The 20,459-nt window shown below is 35.0% G+C and overlaps 1 protein-coding gene across 3 annotated transcripts in view; it reads right to left on the bottom strand.

The window, feature by feature from the left end:
• Window positions 1-20,459, bottom strand: part of EPC1 (enhancer of polycomb homolog 1) — a 92,461-nt gene that overhangs the window by 10,846 nt on the left and 61,156 nt on the right. For all 3 annotated transcript variants that reach the window (XM_055334486.1, XM_055334484.1, XM_055334485.1), the window contains exons 2-10: window positions 19,185-19,344; window positions 7,848-7,993; window positions 7,269-7,475; window positions 6,740-6,888; window positions 5,696-5,855; window positions 4,500-4,676; window positions 4,328-4,417; window positions 4,089-4,237; window positions 1,711-2,063 (exon numbers count right to left, since the gene is read on the bottom strand). In XM_055334486.1, coding sequence (XP_055190461.1) covers window positions 1,711-2,063; window positions 4,089-4,237; window positions 4,328-4,417; window positions 4,500-4,676; window positions 5,696-5,855; window positions 6,740-6,888; window positions 7,269-7,475; window positions 7,848-7,993; window positions 19,185-19,344 — 1,591 coding nt within the window. The remainder of the gene's footprint in view (window positions 1-1,710; window positions 2,064-4,088; window positions 4,238-4,327; window positions 4,418-4,499; window positions 4,677-5,695; window positions 5,856-6,739; window positions 6,889-7,268; window positions 7,476-7,847; window positions 7,994-19,184; window positions 19,345-20,459) is intronic.

Here is a 20,459-nt window from a genome sequence, read left to right as displayed (position 1 = left end):
TCAAGTAAGTTTCATAAAATCAATGCTTACTTATGCAGTATAGCAAAATAATTTACATTTAAAATGATCATTAAAAGATACTAGGGTAGTTATACAATTCTACTTCTCTATTATTATTATTTTTTTTTTAGATTTTATTTGTTTAAGTAATCTCTACACCCACCGTGGGGCTTGAATTCACAACTCATGAGATCAAGAGTCTCATTGCTTTTACTGACTAAGCCAGCCAGGCACCCCTCAACTTCTCTTCTTTAAAGGGTGAGAAGATGGGGATTGATGGAGCATGCCAGTTTTCTATATAAGAAGTCTCAAGGAATTTATACAGCTTAAATATCTATCAGGGAAAACATGTTACAAGTTTACACCTTTAAAATCTCTATACTTGCATACTATATAGTCCTCCATATTGAAAAGTTCTTTATTTTGATTTTTAAGACTATAATAGCTGAGAGAAATGGACTCTGAAATTAATGGGACTATACTAATCCGTTAGACTTCAAAATAATTTAGATTATCTTCTAATTGATTTTGGAAATGTGATTATTTTTCTTATGAGTAAAGACTTCCATTTCATACAAGTACTTGTTTTCCAGACACAAAATAAATTAGTTTATGGGACCTTTTCTGGAGATCTTTAAGAATAAGCAGTACATTTTCGTATTTATTAGAAAGATTTAACCGTAGCCTTACCAGGTAATTAGGGCAACATAATAAATACCTTTATAGTCCCTTCAAAATCTGTGTTTAAATGATCTTTACAAAAATCTACGGTAACATAATTCTAACAGTGAATTTCCATAATCTACATGCCTCAAATAACAGATTTATGCTTTAAAACAGAAAGCTGGGGAATATAAAAAATAGTGAAAGGGAATAAAGGGGAAAGGAGAAAAAATAAGTGGGAAATATCAGAAAGGGAGACAGAACATGAAAGACTCCTAACTCTGGGAAACAAACTAGGGGTGGTGGAAGGGGAGGTGGGGGTGACTGGATGACGGGCACTGAGGGGGGCACTTGACGGGATGAGCACTGGGTGTTATTCTATATGTTGACAAATTGAACACCAATAAAAAATAAATTTATAAAAAAAATACAACAAACAAACAAACAAACAAAAAAACCCAGAAAGCTAAAATTTTAGGAATATTTAAAGACAGGATGTATTTTAGACACATTTCACAATGTAGCCATAATGCTAAAGTAGATGTTATCTGGAATTGCCTCCAAAATTTTAACAGTCCTATAAAATTTTAAAAATCCTTTAATTTAAATATTGTTCCTTCTTATAAATTATTCTGCATTACTGTCAGTAGATAAGACTTGTGCATATCTACAGACTTGCCAGACTACTTTTGAACAGTTTAAATAAAACACGAGAGAAGTGTCCAAGCATAAAATGGTAACAATTAATGGCCCATTTTCTTTTCATATTCTTTGATAATATAATTGCTGAATTGTAAATTGTGGGTTCACAGAGCATATCCAGGAAATAAATGTCATACATTAAGTAGCAGTAAATCACCTTTGCGTGTGGGTGTGTTTAAATGAAAACACATGTACAAACAATTCAAATAAATACTTAACCTAGGTCCTTTTTCCTCATTATTTGAGAGAAAGGACTTTTAGCTTTAAATATAATAAACCACATATTCAAAATATGGATGAACCAGACATTTCTATAGAAATGTACATCATAACAAATAAACATACCAAAATGTGCTGAACCACTGCTACTTTTACTTTGCGTGGAGGTACTGCATGTCTGGGTCCCAGGTTGTGCTGTTCCTGTTCGATTTATACTCCTATACAATTTTCTACAGGAGAGTTCATCATTGTCACTGTCATGTAGGGTTGGTGTCCGAGGCCTAAAATGCCGCCATCTACATGATTTGATATTGACTAGTATCTGACTGAGGTCTTTAGAGAAAGATTTGTCCGAGGTATTTGTTTCTGAGGTATTGGCAAACTGATTGACTGGAGAATGTTGTGGAGAGGAAAGCATTTCCAAATCCAGATGGCGAAACATACTGTCATAGTCTGAGTGAGCTCTGTCCAGTAAGACCCTGTTAAAAATAAGGCAGGGAACATATATGTAAAACAGCTATTCAAAAATTATATAAAAAAAGATCCTCCCAGTTCCCCCAAAGCCATCTCATACTAAACATTTAAAAGCTAGAAATTTGATTATTTCAGTATTTGACCCTCTAAGCTAAATTCTCGATTTGTTTTTAAATTCTCAATTTCTTTTTTTTTAATTCTCAATTTCTGATAAAAGTTTTTACTTTATAATGATCTGATTAAAGAAGAAAGCAATCCACCTTGAAGAATTCATTTTACATCAGCAAGAGCTTTCTAACAGTTCCACGAGCTGATCTACCAGTATGTTACTGATATAAAACCTGTACTCATCTTTCTTTCCAAACTGCTTTTCAATCAGAGATTTTTCTTTCCGTTACAAAGCACCAAAACACTTTATAAAATATCAGTTCTCTATTAAGCAAAAACTTCCTTCTTTTTTTTGGGGGGGGGCAGGGGTGGAGGAGGTAGGAGAAAGCAGTAAATGGTATGCTAACTTTGGGATATTTTATAGCATTAAAATTTCTTATCGACAAAATATTTGCTATCTACTACTGTAGAAGATATATTTTTATGTTATTTATCTAAACTTTATAAGTAATTCCATCTTAAAATACTAACAGTGACTAATGTTAGTATAGAATAAAATATAAATGACATGGAAATTTTTTTTAAATTTTATTTATTTATTTATTTATGATAGTCACAGAGAGAGACAGAGACACAGGCAGAGGGAGAAGCAGGCTCCACGCACCGGGAGCCCGATGTGGGACTCGATCCCGGGTCTCCAGGATCGCACCCTGGGCCAAAGGCAGGCGCCAAACCGCTGCACCACCCAGGGATCCCGACATGGAATTTTGGCTACTATTGATATCAATGTAATGACTGGGGGGAAAGCACTAAATAAAATAAATAATTTCAGTGTCCAGACAATTCTAAAGTAATTAAAAACTGCAATTAAGACTTGAAAATGAAAGAAACATACATATAAAACATTCATTAAAAACTACATCCTGGGATGCCGGAGTGGCTCAGCAGTTGAGTGTCTGCCTTTGGCTCAGGACATGATCCCGGGATCTATGTGGGATCAAGTCCCACACTGGGCTCCTTTTGGGGAGACTGCTTCTTCCTTTGCCCGTGTCTCTGCCTCTTTTTCTCTCTCTCATGAATACGTAAATAAAATCTTTAAGAAACAAAAAAAACCCTCTACATCCTCAGGTTTCTTCCTGAAAGCACCTTGATACTATGTTCTGCCTTTTTTCCCCTACCTATACAGGATTATCTTTCTTTTTCTTCACTTTTGTGTGTTCTGTAATTCCTTCCTGCCTCCCACACAAATTCTCACAAAAGGCATCTAGAGTGTACAGGGGGTACTATCATGTTTAAACAAAAGAGTGATTAGATCCTGAAAAACTGGGTGTCAAGGTCAGAGCATGCATGGATCCTGGAGCCTTTTTAAAAAAATATTTTATTCATTCATTCATTCATTCATTCATTCGAGAGAGAGAGAGAAAGAGAGAGAGAGAGAGAGAGAGAGAGAGAGAGAGAGAGAGAGAATGAATGAGTGCACATGAGCAGTGGGAGGGGCAGAGGGACAGGGAGAGGCAGAGTATCTCAAGCAGACTTGTGTGCTGAGCCCTGAGTGTGGAGCCTGAGGCAGGGCTCAATCTTATGACCTAGAGATCACGACCTGAGCTGAAACCCAGAGTCAGATGCTTAACCCAGTAAGCCACCCAGAGACCCCTTCTAGAGTGTTTTCACTGAGAAGTTAAACAACCTAGTGTACTAATTACATGACATTTCTTAGCCTATTCAGTCCTTTCTTCTAATATGTGCCAGAACTTCTGAAACAACTTTTTGTAATCTCTTTTAGTATTTTAGTCAAAAAATCATTTAAGAACAGAAAATGGAAACAAATGAGCTATTTAGAAGAATTCCCTCTCTAAAGCTGTAGATTTGATTACCCTACTTTGTCCCTACTGTACCTATGCTAGGAATACAGAAATAGTTACCTTCCACCACGCCCAACCCGTCTTCGTGTAAATCCAATACACCTCTGGGGTACAGTAAGGGTGGTTAAGCAGTATCTATATCGTACATCCCCTAATCCTCCATCTTTAGGACTAGTCCAAGGCCAGTTGCCAGTTTGGTCTAAGTGAGGCTAAAAACAAAACAAAACAGAACAAATTATTTTAGTTTGTCAGTTAAAGGCAAACAACTTATTATTTAAAAAAGAGAACCTGAAACTTACAGCATAGTACTGACAGCCTGCTTTCCTACGGAAAGCAAAAGGACCATCAGGATCATTTTCTTCTTCAGCTTCTGAAGAGCCAGACAAGACCTTTAAAATAAAATGAAGTGGGTCAAAACATGCGACTTCCTACATTTCTCCTCTATGCTCCTAGAGAAATTCTTATCTTTACCTGGGAGAGAGGTTCTTCATCTGAGCTGGGAAAGTCATACTGATTTAAATCTTTAGCATTAAAGACGGGCAGTGCAGCAGGACTCGTCTGTTGAGGAGTAGCAGCAGCAGACGATGGTAAGACTTTGGGCTTCTTTTCATATTTACGTTTAGGTCGGATAAGATCGGCTTTATCTTGCTGCAATAAAGTCGTATGTTAATCAAACACTAGAAACCATGTTCAACAAACCTGCAGTTTGGGGTATGCTTTAAAAACAGGGTTAGTGCTATAATGAAGTCATTAGCACTCAGAAGAGATCTAAGACGCTTATGTTTTGTCATCTTATATTATAAAGTATTACAGGTTGGTTTCTGTGAAACATTGACATGTTCCTACAACCTAAACATAATCTCATAAAATATTTTGTTTCATTTAAAGTAAAAGAAGAGAGGTTCTTCAGCTTCTGAAATCCTATAACTACAGTTAGTATTTATCATTGGTTCCTGTACCTTTTCCTAAATTTTCTATGAAAATTCTAAGAGAAAATAAAAAGGGCGGGGGGCGGTCTAGTCTTTATTCTAAAGAGTTAACAAATCCATTTTGGGAAAATAATAATGCAAACAATCTTATACATACACAAAGCACCTCAGATAACTTCTAATATGGAGGTGTCACAAAAATAAAGGGAAGTAAAGATTTGGCAGCTAAACAACAAAGGCTTTCTGGAGTGAATCTAGGCAGTTTTAGATGATATAGAGATGAAATCATTAAACAGGGACAACACAAGGATAAAATACAGAAGCAAGAGTGACTGAGCCGATAGTGCACGTTAGAAATATGTGTGCAGGTAAGAGCAAAGGCTAATTCAAGTATGAAGTGCGTGACAGGTAAGAAAGGCTACAGGTAAAAAAAACCTGTTGGAAAGAAAAAGATCACGGCAAGTATCATGGCTGTGTACAGATACTAAATGTCTGTATCAAGTTTTATGTAGTTTATGGCATTACAGTTTTTTTGGGGAAAAGTTAATTCTTAAAGAGTTCATCTATACACTATCTCTCTTTACTATTCCTACTGTTGTATTAACAGGTTAGCCTTGAATCAAAAGCTGACTTTGCAGCATAGTTCATGGTAGGGTTTATATGTATTTTTCTTTTTTCACTCTAATGATAAAACAACATTCTATTACCAGCTACTATTATCATAAAAATTTTTATTACCTTATTTGCTTTGAATTCCTTCACATCCATTGCTTCCTGATGTTTAAACTGACTGCTATTAGTGATTGGGATGATGGGGATGGCATAAGTAGGTTTCATTGGCTGTCTCTGGGCCATAACCTCAGACACGATCTCTCCATTATAGTCACCCAAATTATACCTGAAATTATAGAAAAGAAAGCTGCAAAAATTAAAGTTAGTTCTGTAAATATTTAGGACTATTAAAGTCTGAGATACGATTATAGACACTGAGTAGACTGAAGGCAATATTAAACTTTGATTACTTGCTGAATGCTAATTTAAAATGAAGATTAGATGATTCCTTTGGTTTCTTCCGTTATTTTTTGGCTTATAGCTTTACCTTTGCACCATAAATAGATAACTGTGGGGAAAAAAACAAAGGTTCAAATTTTAACTTACCAATTTTGGTGAAAGATTTGGTGGAGATATTGAAATTAATGCCTAAAATGGTGAAGAACTTTCTGCTAATTTGAATTGCCTGTACTATATAAAACTAATTTTCCTTAGATGAATTATGAGAAATTTAATAGTGGTTTTCTTTGGAGATACTGACTAGGAAATAGGAAGTGAGGCTTGAAGTTTTCATTGTGTATCTTGTGCCAAATCGTTGAGTGTTAAAATTATGGGCCTCTTCCCCTCCCTTCTTTATACTTCTGTTAAAAAACCCAGTAGGTGTTGTTTGTTTTTTTTTTTTTTTTTAAATCAGTACCATCTGGTGAGTAAATGAAAAACTTTATAACTGACAAATATTCTCTCCCTCCCAACACTGCACTCAAACTCAAATAAGGACAAAAGAATAAGATTATACCTGGCATATTTTAATTTACCGAGCCCACTCACTTTTAAAGAAAATAAAGAGAGGAACAGATGTAAAATTATGCAAAGTATATCATATCACACATTTAATAATCTCTACTTATTATTAAAGGATGGTATTTCTAGGGTTAATTGATTAGGAACCATACTACAATACACATAATACTAACGGTATGATACTGCCGACCCTATTAAAGTACACTTTACCTCTTTTCCATAATTTCCAGTGTTAAGTGCAATAGCTCCCTTTTACTCTTTTCTCTTCTTTTTATCATCTCTAGAATAGTAACAGCCCGACTGAGATCTCGACGCAGTTTAAGCATTTTTTCATAAGAAGCTTCATCATTTTTGCGATTCTGAAAATATGAAGTTGCTTTTTTAATGTCAATAAAATTTCCAACTAGTGGCATTCTGAACATAGCTATTGATATATAAGAATACATATTATTTGAAGGGCTGGTTAGAATTTAAAGGCACTGAAAGGGAATATGGATTACCAGGAAATCAATGGTATATATGATTTTTAAATAGTTTAACATTAAAACATATAATTAATAGCTGTGTAATGAATCCTAAGGTTGATACATTTTAAATTAGTAATTTTTTATTATTTTGTACCGAAAGTCTATTTAAACACAAATTAAGACACAGCCTTTAGATGCAGAGATATTCATAAATATAAATAAATTTTCTTTTATAAAAAAATTACAAAAATTTTTTTTTCAAATTCACTTACTTTTCGAGTCTGCATTTTTTCAGTACGCCTTCTAAAAGCCACATAAGGATCATTTGTGCTGGAACCATCACGCTTTTCTTGTTTTACTGATGGGATAAGAGATGGCCCCCGACAGTTTTTTCTCTTTTTAATCCAGTATTCATAAACTTCTCTAATTAATTCATCGTCTTCTTTTAGCAGTAGCTTGGCTTCCTGCAGACTGACTGGCTAAATGTAAAATCATTATGTCATTTTCATATAATAGATATATATAACGTCCAAAAGTACTTCTAACTTTAATGACAATAACAATATTAATAACAGCAAATGTGGAGTGCTTTATACATGTCCATCATTGATGCTTTATACACAATATAATCTTATTATGTTTATCATCTCTATTTTACAGAAGGGGAAACAGGCACAGAGGCTTTTTTGTTGTTGTTTTTTAATAACATATTGCTCAAAATTATACAGATTAGTACTGGGCAGAGATGAGATATGAATTCATGCTTGTTAATTCCACAGTCTGATCACTTACCCTCACTCCAACATTATCCTGCTTCTATACATATATAGGTATATACAATGAAGTTATACCTGCTGACCACTGCCTTTTTCTAGACGGTCAATCATCTCCTCAAATTGCAATGGGCAGATGTCCATTTTCTTTTTCAGTTTATTCACAAATACTTCATCTTCAGAATCCAAATCATAATCAGGCTGCTCAGCATCCAAACTAAAAGCTGACAGAAGAAACCATAAGCAATCATTTACTATGTGAAACCACTGACAAAAACCTCTCAACAGATGTCTGGTAAAAACAAAATCTAGATTTTCTAAAGAAATCAGAAATTTATGGCTTCCCACATTTAAAGTTACTATTATTATTGACAAACACATAAGTCATAAAGGACAACGGATGTGGGGATCCCTGGGTGGCTCAGCTGTTTAGCGTCTGTCTTTTGCCCAGGGCGTGATCCTGGAGTCCCGGGATCAAGTCCCACATCGGGCTCCCTGTATGGAGCCTGCTTCTCCCTCTGCCTGTGTCTCTGCCTCTCTGTGTGTTTCTCATGAATAAATAAATAAAATCTTTACCAAAAAAAAAAAAAAAAGGGACAATGGATGTGACTCCTTTCCCCCACCTCAAAAACAAACTAGAAGCCCATTAAGAACATAAAGAGATCATGAAATGTATTGGACTATATGAAAATCTTATAGATAAAAAAGATAAAGTATCAGCAATTTCATATGGTTTGATATAATAGAAAAGGATAAGGTCTTTAAGATTGTTTCTAGAATATTTAAATCCTACTTAATAGATTATGTAACTTACTTTACCAAATGCTTAGGGAATGGTATTTAAAGCAGAAGTGTTAGAAGCCACTGCCAAAAACAGTAACAGCTATCACTCAATGAGTGCACTTCTGCTGAGGTGGCTCGTTTCCTCATGACAATCATGGTGACAGAAATGTGATGTATCTCTTATATTTGTTAAGATTTGAAAGGGGGCCAGGAACCACTGCTCTACACTATATTATCAAATGTCATTCAATTACGTATCAAAATTAAACCAGACTAACAATAATATTAGTAAAATATTAAGTAGCTTGATATCAAAATGTCTCACACTCTTCCTTTGCTTAATACTTCTTAATTTCCCATCACCTCAGAATCCAAATCCTTACGACTGTATGAGGCCTTCTGACCTCATCTTTCTAGTCTCATCAGCACTTTATGATATAGCAGTATCAAATTTCATACATTTCTTTTCTTTTTTTTAAAACTAATCTCTATACCCAATGTGGGGCTTGAACTCAAAACCCTGAGATCAAGAGTCATGTGCTCTACCGACTGAGCCAGTCAGGTGCTCCTCAAATTTCACATATTTCATACAGCATACTGTTTTATGTCTTCAGGCCTTTATATTAGTTGTTGTCTGCCTCTACCTAGCAAATGATTGCAAACAACTATTTAATCTTTTCAAAACCCAACCTGATTATCAAGTCCTGTGGAATTCCTTCCTGACTGCTCCCAACTAGTAAATGTTTCCTTGTCACTTTTATCTTTTTTTGATGCTATGAACCCTCTCCCAGAAAAACAAACTGTGTGAACATAAAACATTCTGCATAAGTTACAAGCAATTTGTATCTCTAAAAGCTGTGGCACCAAGGTTAAAAATTCCTGTTCTAGATCAATGCCCTTCTTTTGTCCTATTTTCTACACATACTTTATAATCTACTTGATAAGTATTAGAATATGACTGATCTCCTGATCTCCTTGAGAGGAGGCATTGTGACTTAATTATCTCTGCAGAGACAGTATACATGTTCATTTTGTATGCCAACTCTATTTGCAGTACTCTACTGAAAGGAATTCAGATACTGCTTCTAATAAAGTGGGAAAAACCGCTGAAAAACTATGTAGCCACCCATTAGTGCTATCTGTGGTAGGAATAAGAGGGGGCCCTTTGGCTGCCCCAAACCTGCCCTCCTTGCTTCAAGTTTAACATAGATAGCATCTGGCCCATAGGAATCCAATAAATAGCTGTAGAATTGAACCTACTATATCACTGCCCATTTACAATTTTGATCTGTATTACACTACTGTAACATTCCTAATTAAAATATTTAGATTCCTTCATAAAAACCTCCATATGTTAATATCTCTGCACCCATGTTTCTTATGACCATAAGGCTCTCTCTCCAATGACTTTCCATGATCTATTTCTGTTTGTTACTGTTTTGTAAACAGGGCTTTTGGAGATCCTGAAATAGATTAAAACACTTGTTTGTTTGGGTCCCTAACCAAAACATTCCATATCTTCATTGTTCAATAGGATAACCACTAGCCACTTTAAATTAAATTAAAAATTTAATACCTTAGCCATAATTAATGAGCCACATTTCAAGCATTAAACAGCTACATGTGTATACTACTGTACCAGAAAGCACAGATTATAAAGTATTTCCATCATCACTGAAAGGTCTATTAAAGAGTGGCGATCCTGATAATCCAGAAAGCCAAATCAGGGACCAACTAGCATTGTTCTACTCCTTAAGGGTATATTATATATCTTTTTAGGGTCTTACCTATATAGGACTTTGGCATGTCCCACTATAAAAATTTTCAGATCCAATCACGCTTACAAAATTTAATTCTTCACAAAAACGAAACAAGTTCACCTAGTATCACCTTACTTTTGCATTACCAAAATATATTTGACATATATTATACCATGAATGACAAGTCACATCCAACATATCAGGGAAGGCAATCAAGACTGAAGATTCTCATGCTAGGGAGCTCAGTGTCTTTTCTATGAAAGTTAAACAAGTACCTGTGAGGCTGACTGCTCTTGCCTCTGCAAGCAGCTTTCCTTTTACAGGTCGTGCAAACACATATAACATCTTTAAAATATGAGAACCAAATCTTCTTTAGACATAAAAATATTAAAGCCCTAAGATGCTAACATGTAAAAATTCACTTTAGGATCTCATTCGACCAAAAAACCAGAGCCAATGATTAAAGTGAATTTAGCTTCAGCCTGACCTACCGCTTCCAAATGACAGCTCAACTACAGCTGATAAAGATGTAACACAGATATGGTCCTAGAAATAGGTGTATCTTCAAATTTTTTTGGGCCATCTAATGTGTTCTAAATAGAAAACAGGGTCTACAGAGAAATAGGCAAATGGATTACATCTTGTAATTAAGTTCTGTCAATTAAAATGAGACCCAGCTAGCCAATAACTGTTTAAAAATAGGAGCCATATTATAGAGGCTAATTCCTTTTAAAATATCTTGGTAGGGATAAACCCAGATATACAAATGGTTAAACAAAATACATAGATGGAGGAGAAAATGTGATAGAAAATAAATCCAAGCTAAAAGAATACAATAGTACATACATATAAATTATTTTTTTTAAAGATTTTATTTATTTATTCATGAGAGACAGAGAGAGAGAGGCATAGACATAGAGGGAGAAGCAGGCTCCTCACAGGAAGCCCAATATGGGACTCAATCCCTGAACCTGGGATCCAGGCCCTGAGCTGATGGCACACACTCAACCGCTGAGCCACCCAGGCATCCCTAAATTGATTACTTTTTAAAGAAGATACAAAGTAGTACAAACCAGTCCTTGCCCTTATGCTTAGAGTCAAATGACAGAGATGAAATGTATATAAATATTTAAGTAAAAATACCACAGAAGCTCAGACTAAGCGTGTTATGTCTGTAACACCACTAGTAAAAGGATATTTGGGCCCTGAAATGGCACAAATTGTGGATTGGAAACAAACAGAATGTAATCCGATTGAAAAAGAGGAACCCTATCCAAGGCAAGGAGAAATCTGTCAGCCCAGGAATGTAAGTGGGTTTCAACTCAAGCATTAACCCTCAATGATTAGTAATACCTACTTGCAAAAGTTCCTGAAACAAATTCTGAGCAGCAGAAAATACTGTTGTTAATGGTGATATTTACTATTATTACTATTATTTACCTAAGACAAAGCTACCACTGGCTAACTAGATGATCAAAGTCTTCAACTTCTTTATATTCATAAGCAGAGAGAGTAGAGTCACTTCTAGAAAGTAATTGAGGAGAATGACTGGAGATTCCCTCATTTGAAAGATTTGAAATCACACATATAGAATTCTTTTTGATAAAATTCTGTGGATGATGCTATAGATTTTATATTTAAGAAAGTAGAACCAGAAGAATAATGGGGGAAGACTGTGTGTTGTAAGTGAATGTGTAATTAGGCAAAGGGAAGGAGGAAATGTAATCTTTCAGAATCAGGGATAAGAGTATTCTGACAGGTACCTTAAAAAGTAAGTTCTATAAAGGATCTATTAAAAAAAAAAAAAAACAACCCTCCTTCTCCTCCTTTTTTTTTTTTTTTTAACAAATTCACACTTATAAAAATTGCAAAATGAGACTAGTATAGGTAGGGATGCCTAAGTGGCTCAGTCGATTGCGTGTCTGCTTTCAGTTCAGATCATAATCCGGAGGTCCTAGGATCAAGCCACACATCAGGCTCCTTGTTCAGCATGGAGCCTGCTTCTCCCTCACCCTCTGCCCTTCCCCTGTGCTTCTGCTTGCGCTCTTTCTCTCTTGCATTCTTGGTTTCTCTCTCACATAAATAAAATCTCAAAAAAATTGTACATGGAACACCCACATATCCTATATACCCAGATTCACCTACTGTTAAATTTTATTGTTATCATTTGAATGTATTCTCTATTTTATATCTCTATGTACACTCAGTATATTTTTTGAGGCACTAAAGGGTAAATTACATTCATAACGGTTCCCTACTGCTAAATATTTCAGAGTGTATTTCCTTAGACTCTTATATAATCACATTACAGTCACCAACTTCATAAATTTACACTCATACAACAATTTAATCGCCAGCCTACATTCCAATTTTCTCAGCTGATCCAATAATTTGTAATATTTATCCCCTCCAGCATGAGACCAGTCTAGGATCAGGTACTATTTTTGTTACTGTCTCTTTGGCCTCCTTTAATCTGGAACATTTCCACAGCCTTTGTCTTTTAAAAGACACTGATGTTTTTGAAGAATACAGAACTCTCCACAGAATATTTTATTATTATTATTATTATTATTATTATTCCTATTATGATTAGACTACATACTCTTAGATGGCATACTGCATACTCAACTTTCTTAGTCCTTCGCAGGGTATCACATCTAGAGGCACATAATGTTCATCTGTTCCTCATAAGTGATGAAAATTATTATCACCAGTCAAGAAATTACCCAACTGTTCCACAGTATAACTATTGTTTATTTTTCCCCCTCTCTTGTAACTAATAAACACTTGGTAGGGAGAGCTTAAGATCATGCAAATATCCTGTTCCTCATCAAAATTTCCTCTTATATTGAGAACACATTGATAATTCTTACATAATTCAGTCTTGGTCACAATAATTACAAAAATTTTCTTCCAACTCCAGGACTCTCCTCACATTGTACCACTCAGCTTTTGGCTTTATACTATTAAAAGCACGAGGCTACCCTTCATGATTTTTTATTATCAGTATGTACTCATGAATTCCTACATTTTTCACTGCTTTATTCATTATTACGTTAAATTATTCCCCTGCTTAAATTGTCCCAGAACCAGCCAGTGGAAGAAATTCTTGTGTCATTGTGATATGCTCCTGTCATTTTTTTAATGGTTAATTTCTGGCATAGTAAGAGGTTCCAGGTTCATCTTGCACCTACCCTGCCACAGCCCTGGAATCAGCCATTTCTCCACAGATTCTTGGTCTCATTTTTTTTTTTTTTAATTTATTTATGATAGTCACAGAGAGAGAGAGGCAGAGACACAGGCAGAGGGAGAAGCAGGCTCCACGCACCGGGAGCCCGATGTGGGATTCGATCCTGGGTCTCCAGGATCGCGCCCTGGGCCAAAGGCAGGCGTCAACTGCGCCACCCAGGGATCCCAATTCTTGGTCTCATTTAATGTAGAATGGATTAGAGAAAGGTGCTAGGTATGCTCATTACTACTGAATAATCTTGCTTTTTGGCTCTTCCAGTAGGCAGAGCTACAATATATCTATCTGTACCTCCACACACAGGCATCTATACATATGTAAATGTACATCAAGATTACCCTTTAAAAAAAGGTTTCCTTTCAGTTTTAATAGGAGAGCCTTGAGACCCAAGTGCAAAAGGAAGGAGGAGAATTGTTTCCATCTCTTCTGGTCAGAACTGTTCTGTCCTTTCTCCCAGTATAAACAAGAAAGAAGTCCTACCTGTAATAATCTAGAAGCCTTACGGATCACCAGCAAAATAGAAACATTACATGATCCTTTGGATCAGGAAATGCTGAGTGTCAAGAACTCAGTGAAATAGCTTAGAAAGTACCTAAAGAAGGGGATATGGGTTTCTTCCTTCGAGCTCTGATTGGATAAAATAAAGAAAATTATGATATCTTCTCCAAGTCAGTTGAAGTAAGGATAGAGTTGAACTTTTCCAAACTAATGTTCAATTAAATGTTAACAGAGAACATGTAATAAATACAATTGGAAAATGCTAGATTAAAAATAAACTTGCCTTTTTTTAAAAAAAAAACCACAAGATTCTCAGAGCCTATAAATATAATATGCATATGACTCTGGCGGTAGGTAAGAGAGTAAAAATGTGGAATTATTCTCAAACGTGTCTGACCATTCCTTTCTTAGAGAATACTAGTTATCACCTTAAAAACTCTCAAGAAGAGTTTGCATAACATTATTAGCTTAAGAGCTTCACAAAATAGAAATTAAGGGAACTAAAATGAATCAGTCCATATTTATGTCATAAGCGAATTTTTTAAAAAGATTTTATTTATTTATTCATGAGAGGCAGACAGACAGAGAGAGAGAGAGAGAGAGGCAGAGACACAGGCAGAGACACAGGCAGAGGGAGAAGCAGGCTCCATGCAGGGAGCCCAACATGGGACTCGATCCCAGGTCTCCAGGATCAGGCCCTGGGCTGAAGGAGGCGCTAAACTGCTGAGCCACCCGGGCTGCCCTGTCATAAGTGATTTATTAGACCACCTAGCAGTCAAAATTCTATTTTAACTTTGCAGAAATTTATACTCTATTTTTTATTTATTGTAGTATATTAAAAGCCAATATCAAATTTTAAAGAATTAACATAAATCTTATACATTTTTTCCAGAAAACAGAGTAAGAACACTTTCCAACCTGTTTTATGAAGTCACTATAGCTCTGATGCCAAAGCCAAATAAGACAGAACACACAAACGTGCACACACACACACAGACAGCCAAACTACTTCTCGTGAACCTAGATGCAAAATTCCACAATTAAAATCTTCTCCAACAAAATATTTAAAAATAATATACTACAGGGATCCCTGGGTGGCGCAGCGGTTTGGCGCCTGCCTTTGGCCCAGGGCGCGATCCTGGAGACCTGGGATCGAATCCCATATCGGGCTCCCGGTGCATGGAGCCTGCTTCTCCCTCTGCCTATGTCTCTGCCTCTCTCTCTCTCTCTGTGACTATCATAAATAAATAAATTTAAAAAAAAATAATATACTACAGTCAGGTGGTATGTGAAATTGGTTCAATATCTGAAAATCAACCAATATAATAGCTTATCCTATCAACAGGCTAAAGAAGAAAAAAAATCACACCATGCTACCCATTGATGTAGAAAAAGCCATCTGACAAAACTGAATACTGATTCATGATAAAAACTCTCAGTATGCTAAGAATAAAAATCACGATCCATAAGAAGAAAACTGATAAACTGGATCTCAGCAAAAAGCTTTTGCTCTGTGAAAGAGTTGGTTAAGAGAATGAAAAGGTACTATACCCTAGGAGAAAAGATTTCCAAATCACATATATGACAATTTCATATATGTGAAAAAAAAAAAAAAACCTTACAGGGGATATAATACTTAATGGTGAAAGACTTAATTATTATTAATTATTTCCTTCTAACATCAAGAACAAGGAAAGGATGTCTGCTCTCACCACTTATATTTTAACAATACTGAAGTTTTAGCCACTATAATGGAAGAAATAAATTAAAGACAGAAATAATGAAAAGGAAAAATAAAGTTGTCTCTAATTGCATGATTTTCTATGTAGAATATCCCAAAGAATCTACAAACGCCTAGAACTAATAAGCAATTTCAGTTAGGGCCATAGGGTATAAGATAAATAATTTCACCTGCATTTCTGTACACTGACCACGAACAATTGGAAACCAAAATAAAAAGTGCAATACCATTTTCAATTGCTCCAAAGAAAATAAAACACAGGTATAAACCTAAAGAAACATATACAGGATATGTATGATGAAAATTATAAAGTGTTAATGGAAGAAATGAAAGAAGACCTAAATACCTGCAGAGTCATACTGTGGTCATGGACTGAAGACTCAACACAGTAAAGATGTCAGTTCTCCCTAGAGTGATCTATAGGTTTAATCTAATTCCTATCAAAATCTCAGCAAGTTTCTTATTTTTTTTAATATTTTATTTATTCATGAGAGACACACAGAGGCAGAGACATAGGCAGAGGGAGGAGCAGGCTCCATGCAGGGAGCCTGATGTGGGACTCGACCCCGGAACTCCAGGATCACACCCTGAGCTGAAGGCAGATGCTTAACAGCTGAGCCACCCAGGCGTCCCACAGCAAGCTTCTTTGTAGACACTGACAAGCTTATTGTAATATTTATATGGAAAGGCCTTAGAATACCCAATACAATTTTGAAAAAGAAAAATAAAGAAGGAATGACTCTCCTTGATATTAAGGGTTATTAAAAGCTGCAGTAATCAAATCAGTGGTACCATCTTGGAATGAACAGAAATCAAGGGAAGAGAATATAGAACCCAGAAATAGATCCGTATCAATATGCCTAATTAATTATTGGCCAAGAAACAAGCAACTCAATGGAGGAGGGATGGCTTTTTCAATAAATGATGCTGGGGCAACTGCACATCCAGGAGTAAAAAACAAAACCAAACCCAAAAAACAAAAATCCTTTGACCTCACACACTCAAATACTGATGATACACTTAAATGTGAAACTGTAAACTTCTAGAATAGAACACAGGAGAAACTCTTTTGTACCCAGGAAAGGCAGAGTTCTTAAGAGTTGATACCAAAATCATGATCCATAGAGGAAACTGATTAAACCGGATCTCATCAGAATTATAAGTTTCTGCTGTATGACAGACTGTTAAGAGAATGAAAAGACAAACTGTATACTGGGAGAAAATATTTCTAAATCACATATATGACAAAGACTTTGGGTCTAGAATATATAAAACAGAATACTCAAACTCAATGTTAAAAACAATCTAATTAGAAAATGGGCAAACACAAGGACAATCACTTCACCAGAGGATATATAGGTGGCAAATAAACACATGAAAAGATATTTAACATATTAGCCATTTAGAGAAATACAAATTTAAAGTATAATAAGAGATCACTGCATACCTATGAGAATGCTTAAAGTAAAAAAGTGCTAACCCCAAATACTGAATACAGGAAAAACTGGGTCACACATACACTGCTGGGAGATAACGTAACACAGCATAGGTATTCTCGGAAATACCGTAGAATTTCTTGTCAAACTAAAAACGGACCCAGCAACTGCACTCATAGGTATTTATTCCAGGAGATATAAAACTTATGTTCACACAAAAGCCTGCACATTAATGTTCATAGCAGCTTTATCTCTAATAGTCAAAGCCTGGAAACTACTCAAATGTGTTTCACTGGGTCAATGGTTAAATAAACATATTAAGGAATACTACTCACCAATAAGAAGGAATGATCTATATTATATGAAATAAGTTGGATGAACTTCAATGCTAAGTGAAAAAAGCCAATCACAAAGGATATACACTGCATGATTCTGTTATATTTATGAAATATATATATATATATATATATATGATGGTACAGTTGAGTTATCCTGATTGAGGTATACAAAGGCACATATATTGTCCTTTGAATTTATAATTATTTAAAACAAAAAATTAAAAGAAACTCAGTGGCAGCTAACACCAACACTAATTTGCAGACTATCTTGATTAATATTCCAATGTACATATCTTTCTGAGACAACACACTTCAAATGTACCCTGATTAAAAAATTTTCTCCCTTGGGGATCCCTGGGTGGCTCAGCGGTTCAGTGCCTGCCTTGGCCCAGGGCGTGTTCCTGGAGACCTGGGACTGAGTCCCGCGTCAGGCTCCTCAATGGAGCCTGCTTCTCCCTCTGCCTATGTCTCTGCCTCTCTCTTTCTGTATCTCTCATGAATAAATACATAAAATCTTTTTTTTTTTTAAAATAAAATCTTAAAAAAAAAATCAAATGCCAACACAGTACTGATAAGAGACAATACAGACACTATATTTTTGGATTTTCGTATTTAATAAATAGTAAAATAAATGTTTAGAATCTAGGACAGAAACTAGATCATACGAAGAAAAGGTTAAATGAAAAAAACAGTTAATTAGTTTTACAGTAATTCCTAAAAAAAAAAACCCATCAATTTACATGGTCCTGAAAAAAGATTAGACAGGTGGCTGGAAAGACCTCTTAATCAGAAAAGTCAACCACACTATAATGAAGGCTGTACCAATTTTACCTTAGTAAACTTTAAACTACGTTTTAGAGTTGTCAACTACTTGGGGATTGAGTGAGTGAAATGCATTCTCTAAGTTTTACAAGCTCTCAGCTATTCATCATCAAATGTGACAGGCATCAAAGGATCATTACTAATGAAGAACTCATCACTACCAAGTGAAATAAGTTACTACCTAGAACACTAAAAATTGGTAGGATCGGATCACAAATCAGAGGTTGGCAAACTGTTGTCCATGGGCCAACAATGGGTTGCTATCTGTTTTTCTCAATAAAGTTTTATTGAAACATAGTCATGTTCATTTGTTTACATATTGTCAACTGCTGATTCTGCCTTTCTTTCAACAGTAGAGCTGAATAGTTGTGACAGAATGAATGACCCAAAAAGGCTAAGTTATATACTATTTGACCATCTGATCCTTTTTTAAAAAGTTTGCTGATTCTTTTACTAAGAAATTCTTTAAGGCTACTCATATCACTATTTCTGAAAAGTAAGAAAATCATTTCTACATCTGAGTTATATTATTTATCCTATTTGTCTAAAGTAGTTTAAGAGCACATGTTGAAATGAAACGTTTTTAAAAGCGTAAGATGAAAATGCTATCATTTCTGTCAGGCAGAAATCTCCATTTTAAAAGCTGAAAATAGACTCCTCTGGTAACTCTCTAGGTGATGCTGGTCAATAAAACGGATACCGAAAATGATCTTGAAAAGGTAAAAACATGTCAAGAGTTAAGCAGAAAATAACTATAGAAAATATAATCATGAAAAGAGTAATTACTTACGCTGTATGTGAATGAGCTGCTTTGGCATCTTAAATTCCCCAGGATATATAGACTCATAGTAGGCAATATTACTTTCTGCCTCTGGGACTGGTATGACCATATTATCCCTCTTCTCTCCATACACCTGCTGTGCTGAAATAGCCCGCTGAAGATGGTGTTCCTAAAACAGGAATAAATAGTTAAGTTTATGTATTTTAAAAATAGCAAACAGAATGTATAGCCTCATGAAGACATTTTTGTTCATGTGTTTTAAAACTGAAAGGACTGTACCCTTGAAAGGATGCTAACAATACAATTAGTAGTAAAAACATTTTAAGTAGAAATAAGGTTTTGTTAGATTCACTGTATACTTCCTCAATTTAAGAAATGTACTACATAAAAATTGAATTAAATTATACAAAAGATTCAAAAAAACTGCCTCAACTGTTAACTTTAAGTTTCTATTTTACAGATGAGATTCAAAGAGTTAAAATATTTATATTTGTATGAAGAAACCAGGCTATGGATAAAAAAAATTCTAATCTTTTCATAGAATGCTTCATGAATCTGGAAAGCACTTTCATACAAATCAACTAATACAATCTTTTCAAATAAGAGCAGAGAGTATCCTCTTCATTTTTAGTTGATGAAACTGACACATTCAAATCCAGTCTTTTGTCTCGATAATCCCTTAAGCATTTCCAGAACCTAGTGTAGGGGTCGAAAGTACAGGCTTCAAAGTCTATAACTACTAGAGAGACACCTTAGTTTTCTGTTTCCTATAGTATGAGAAAAAAAATCTACTTTTTAGGGCTGGAGATTTAAGTAAGATGAATGTGCATAAAAAGTTTCGTATAATGCCTGGCATGTAACAGTTATTCGAATAAGCTTTGGTTTAGTCACCACACAGAAAGATTTTACCAGTTTGTGATACCACCAGCTGCCATAAAAATATCTGTTCTCTCTCAGCCCTATCATCACAGAATTTTTGGTAAAATATATAAAATACAAATTCAAGGACAAAAAATATTCCAATGATATGAAAACAGAAAATTCCAGTCCTCCCAAGTACTCTGTTTTAATTTTTAAAAATTATAATTTCAAATAGGATTTAAAAGTCAGACAAAATTCTACAATGCAACATATTATAGAGCTTTATACCTAGGGCTTTGGTTCACTAGATACATCCTGGAGATCTTTTTTCTACACTGTACTTTTACTACAATTTTTAGGACAGCTGCAGTGTATTCCATTATATGGATGTACCATAATTTACTTAACCAGACATAATTGATA

Source organism: Nyctereutes procyonoides, unplaced genomic scaffold (assembly GCF_905146905.1).
Source record: "Nyctereutes procyonoides isolate TBG_1078 unplaced genomic scaffold, NYPRO_anot_genome, whole genome shotgun sequence".
NCBI lineage: Eukaryota > Metazoa > Chordata > Mammalia > Carnivora > Canidae > Nyctereutes > Nyctereutes procyonoides.
Note: the sequence above shows the minus strand (reverse complement) of the source record. Positions and strands in the feature narration are given on the sequence as shown.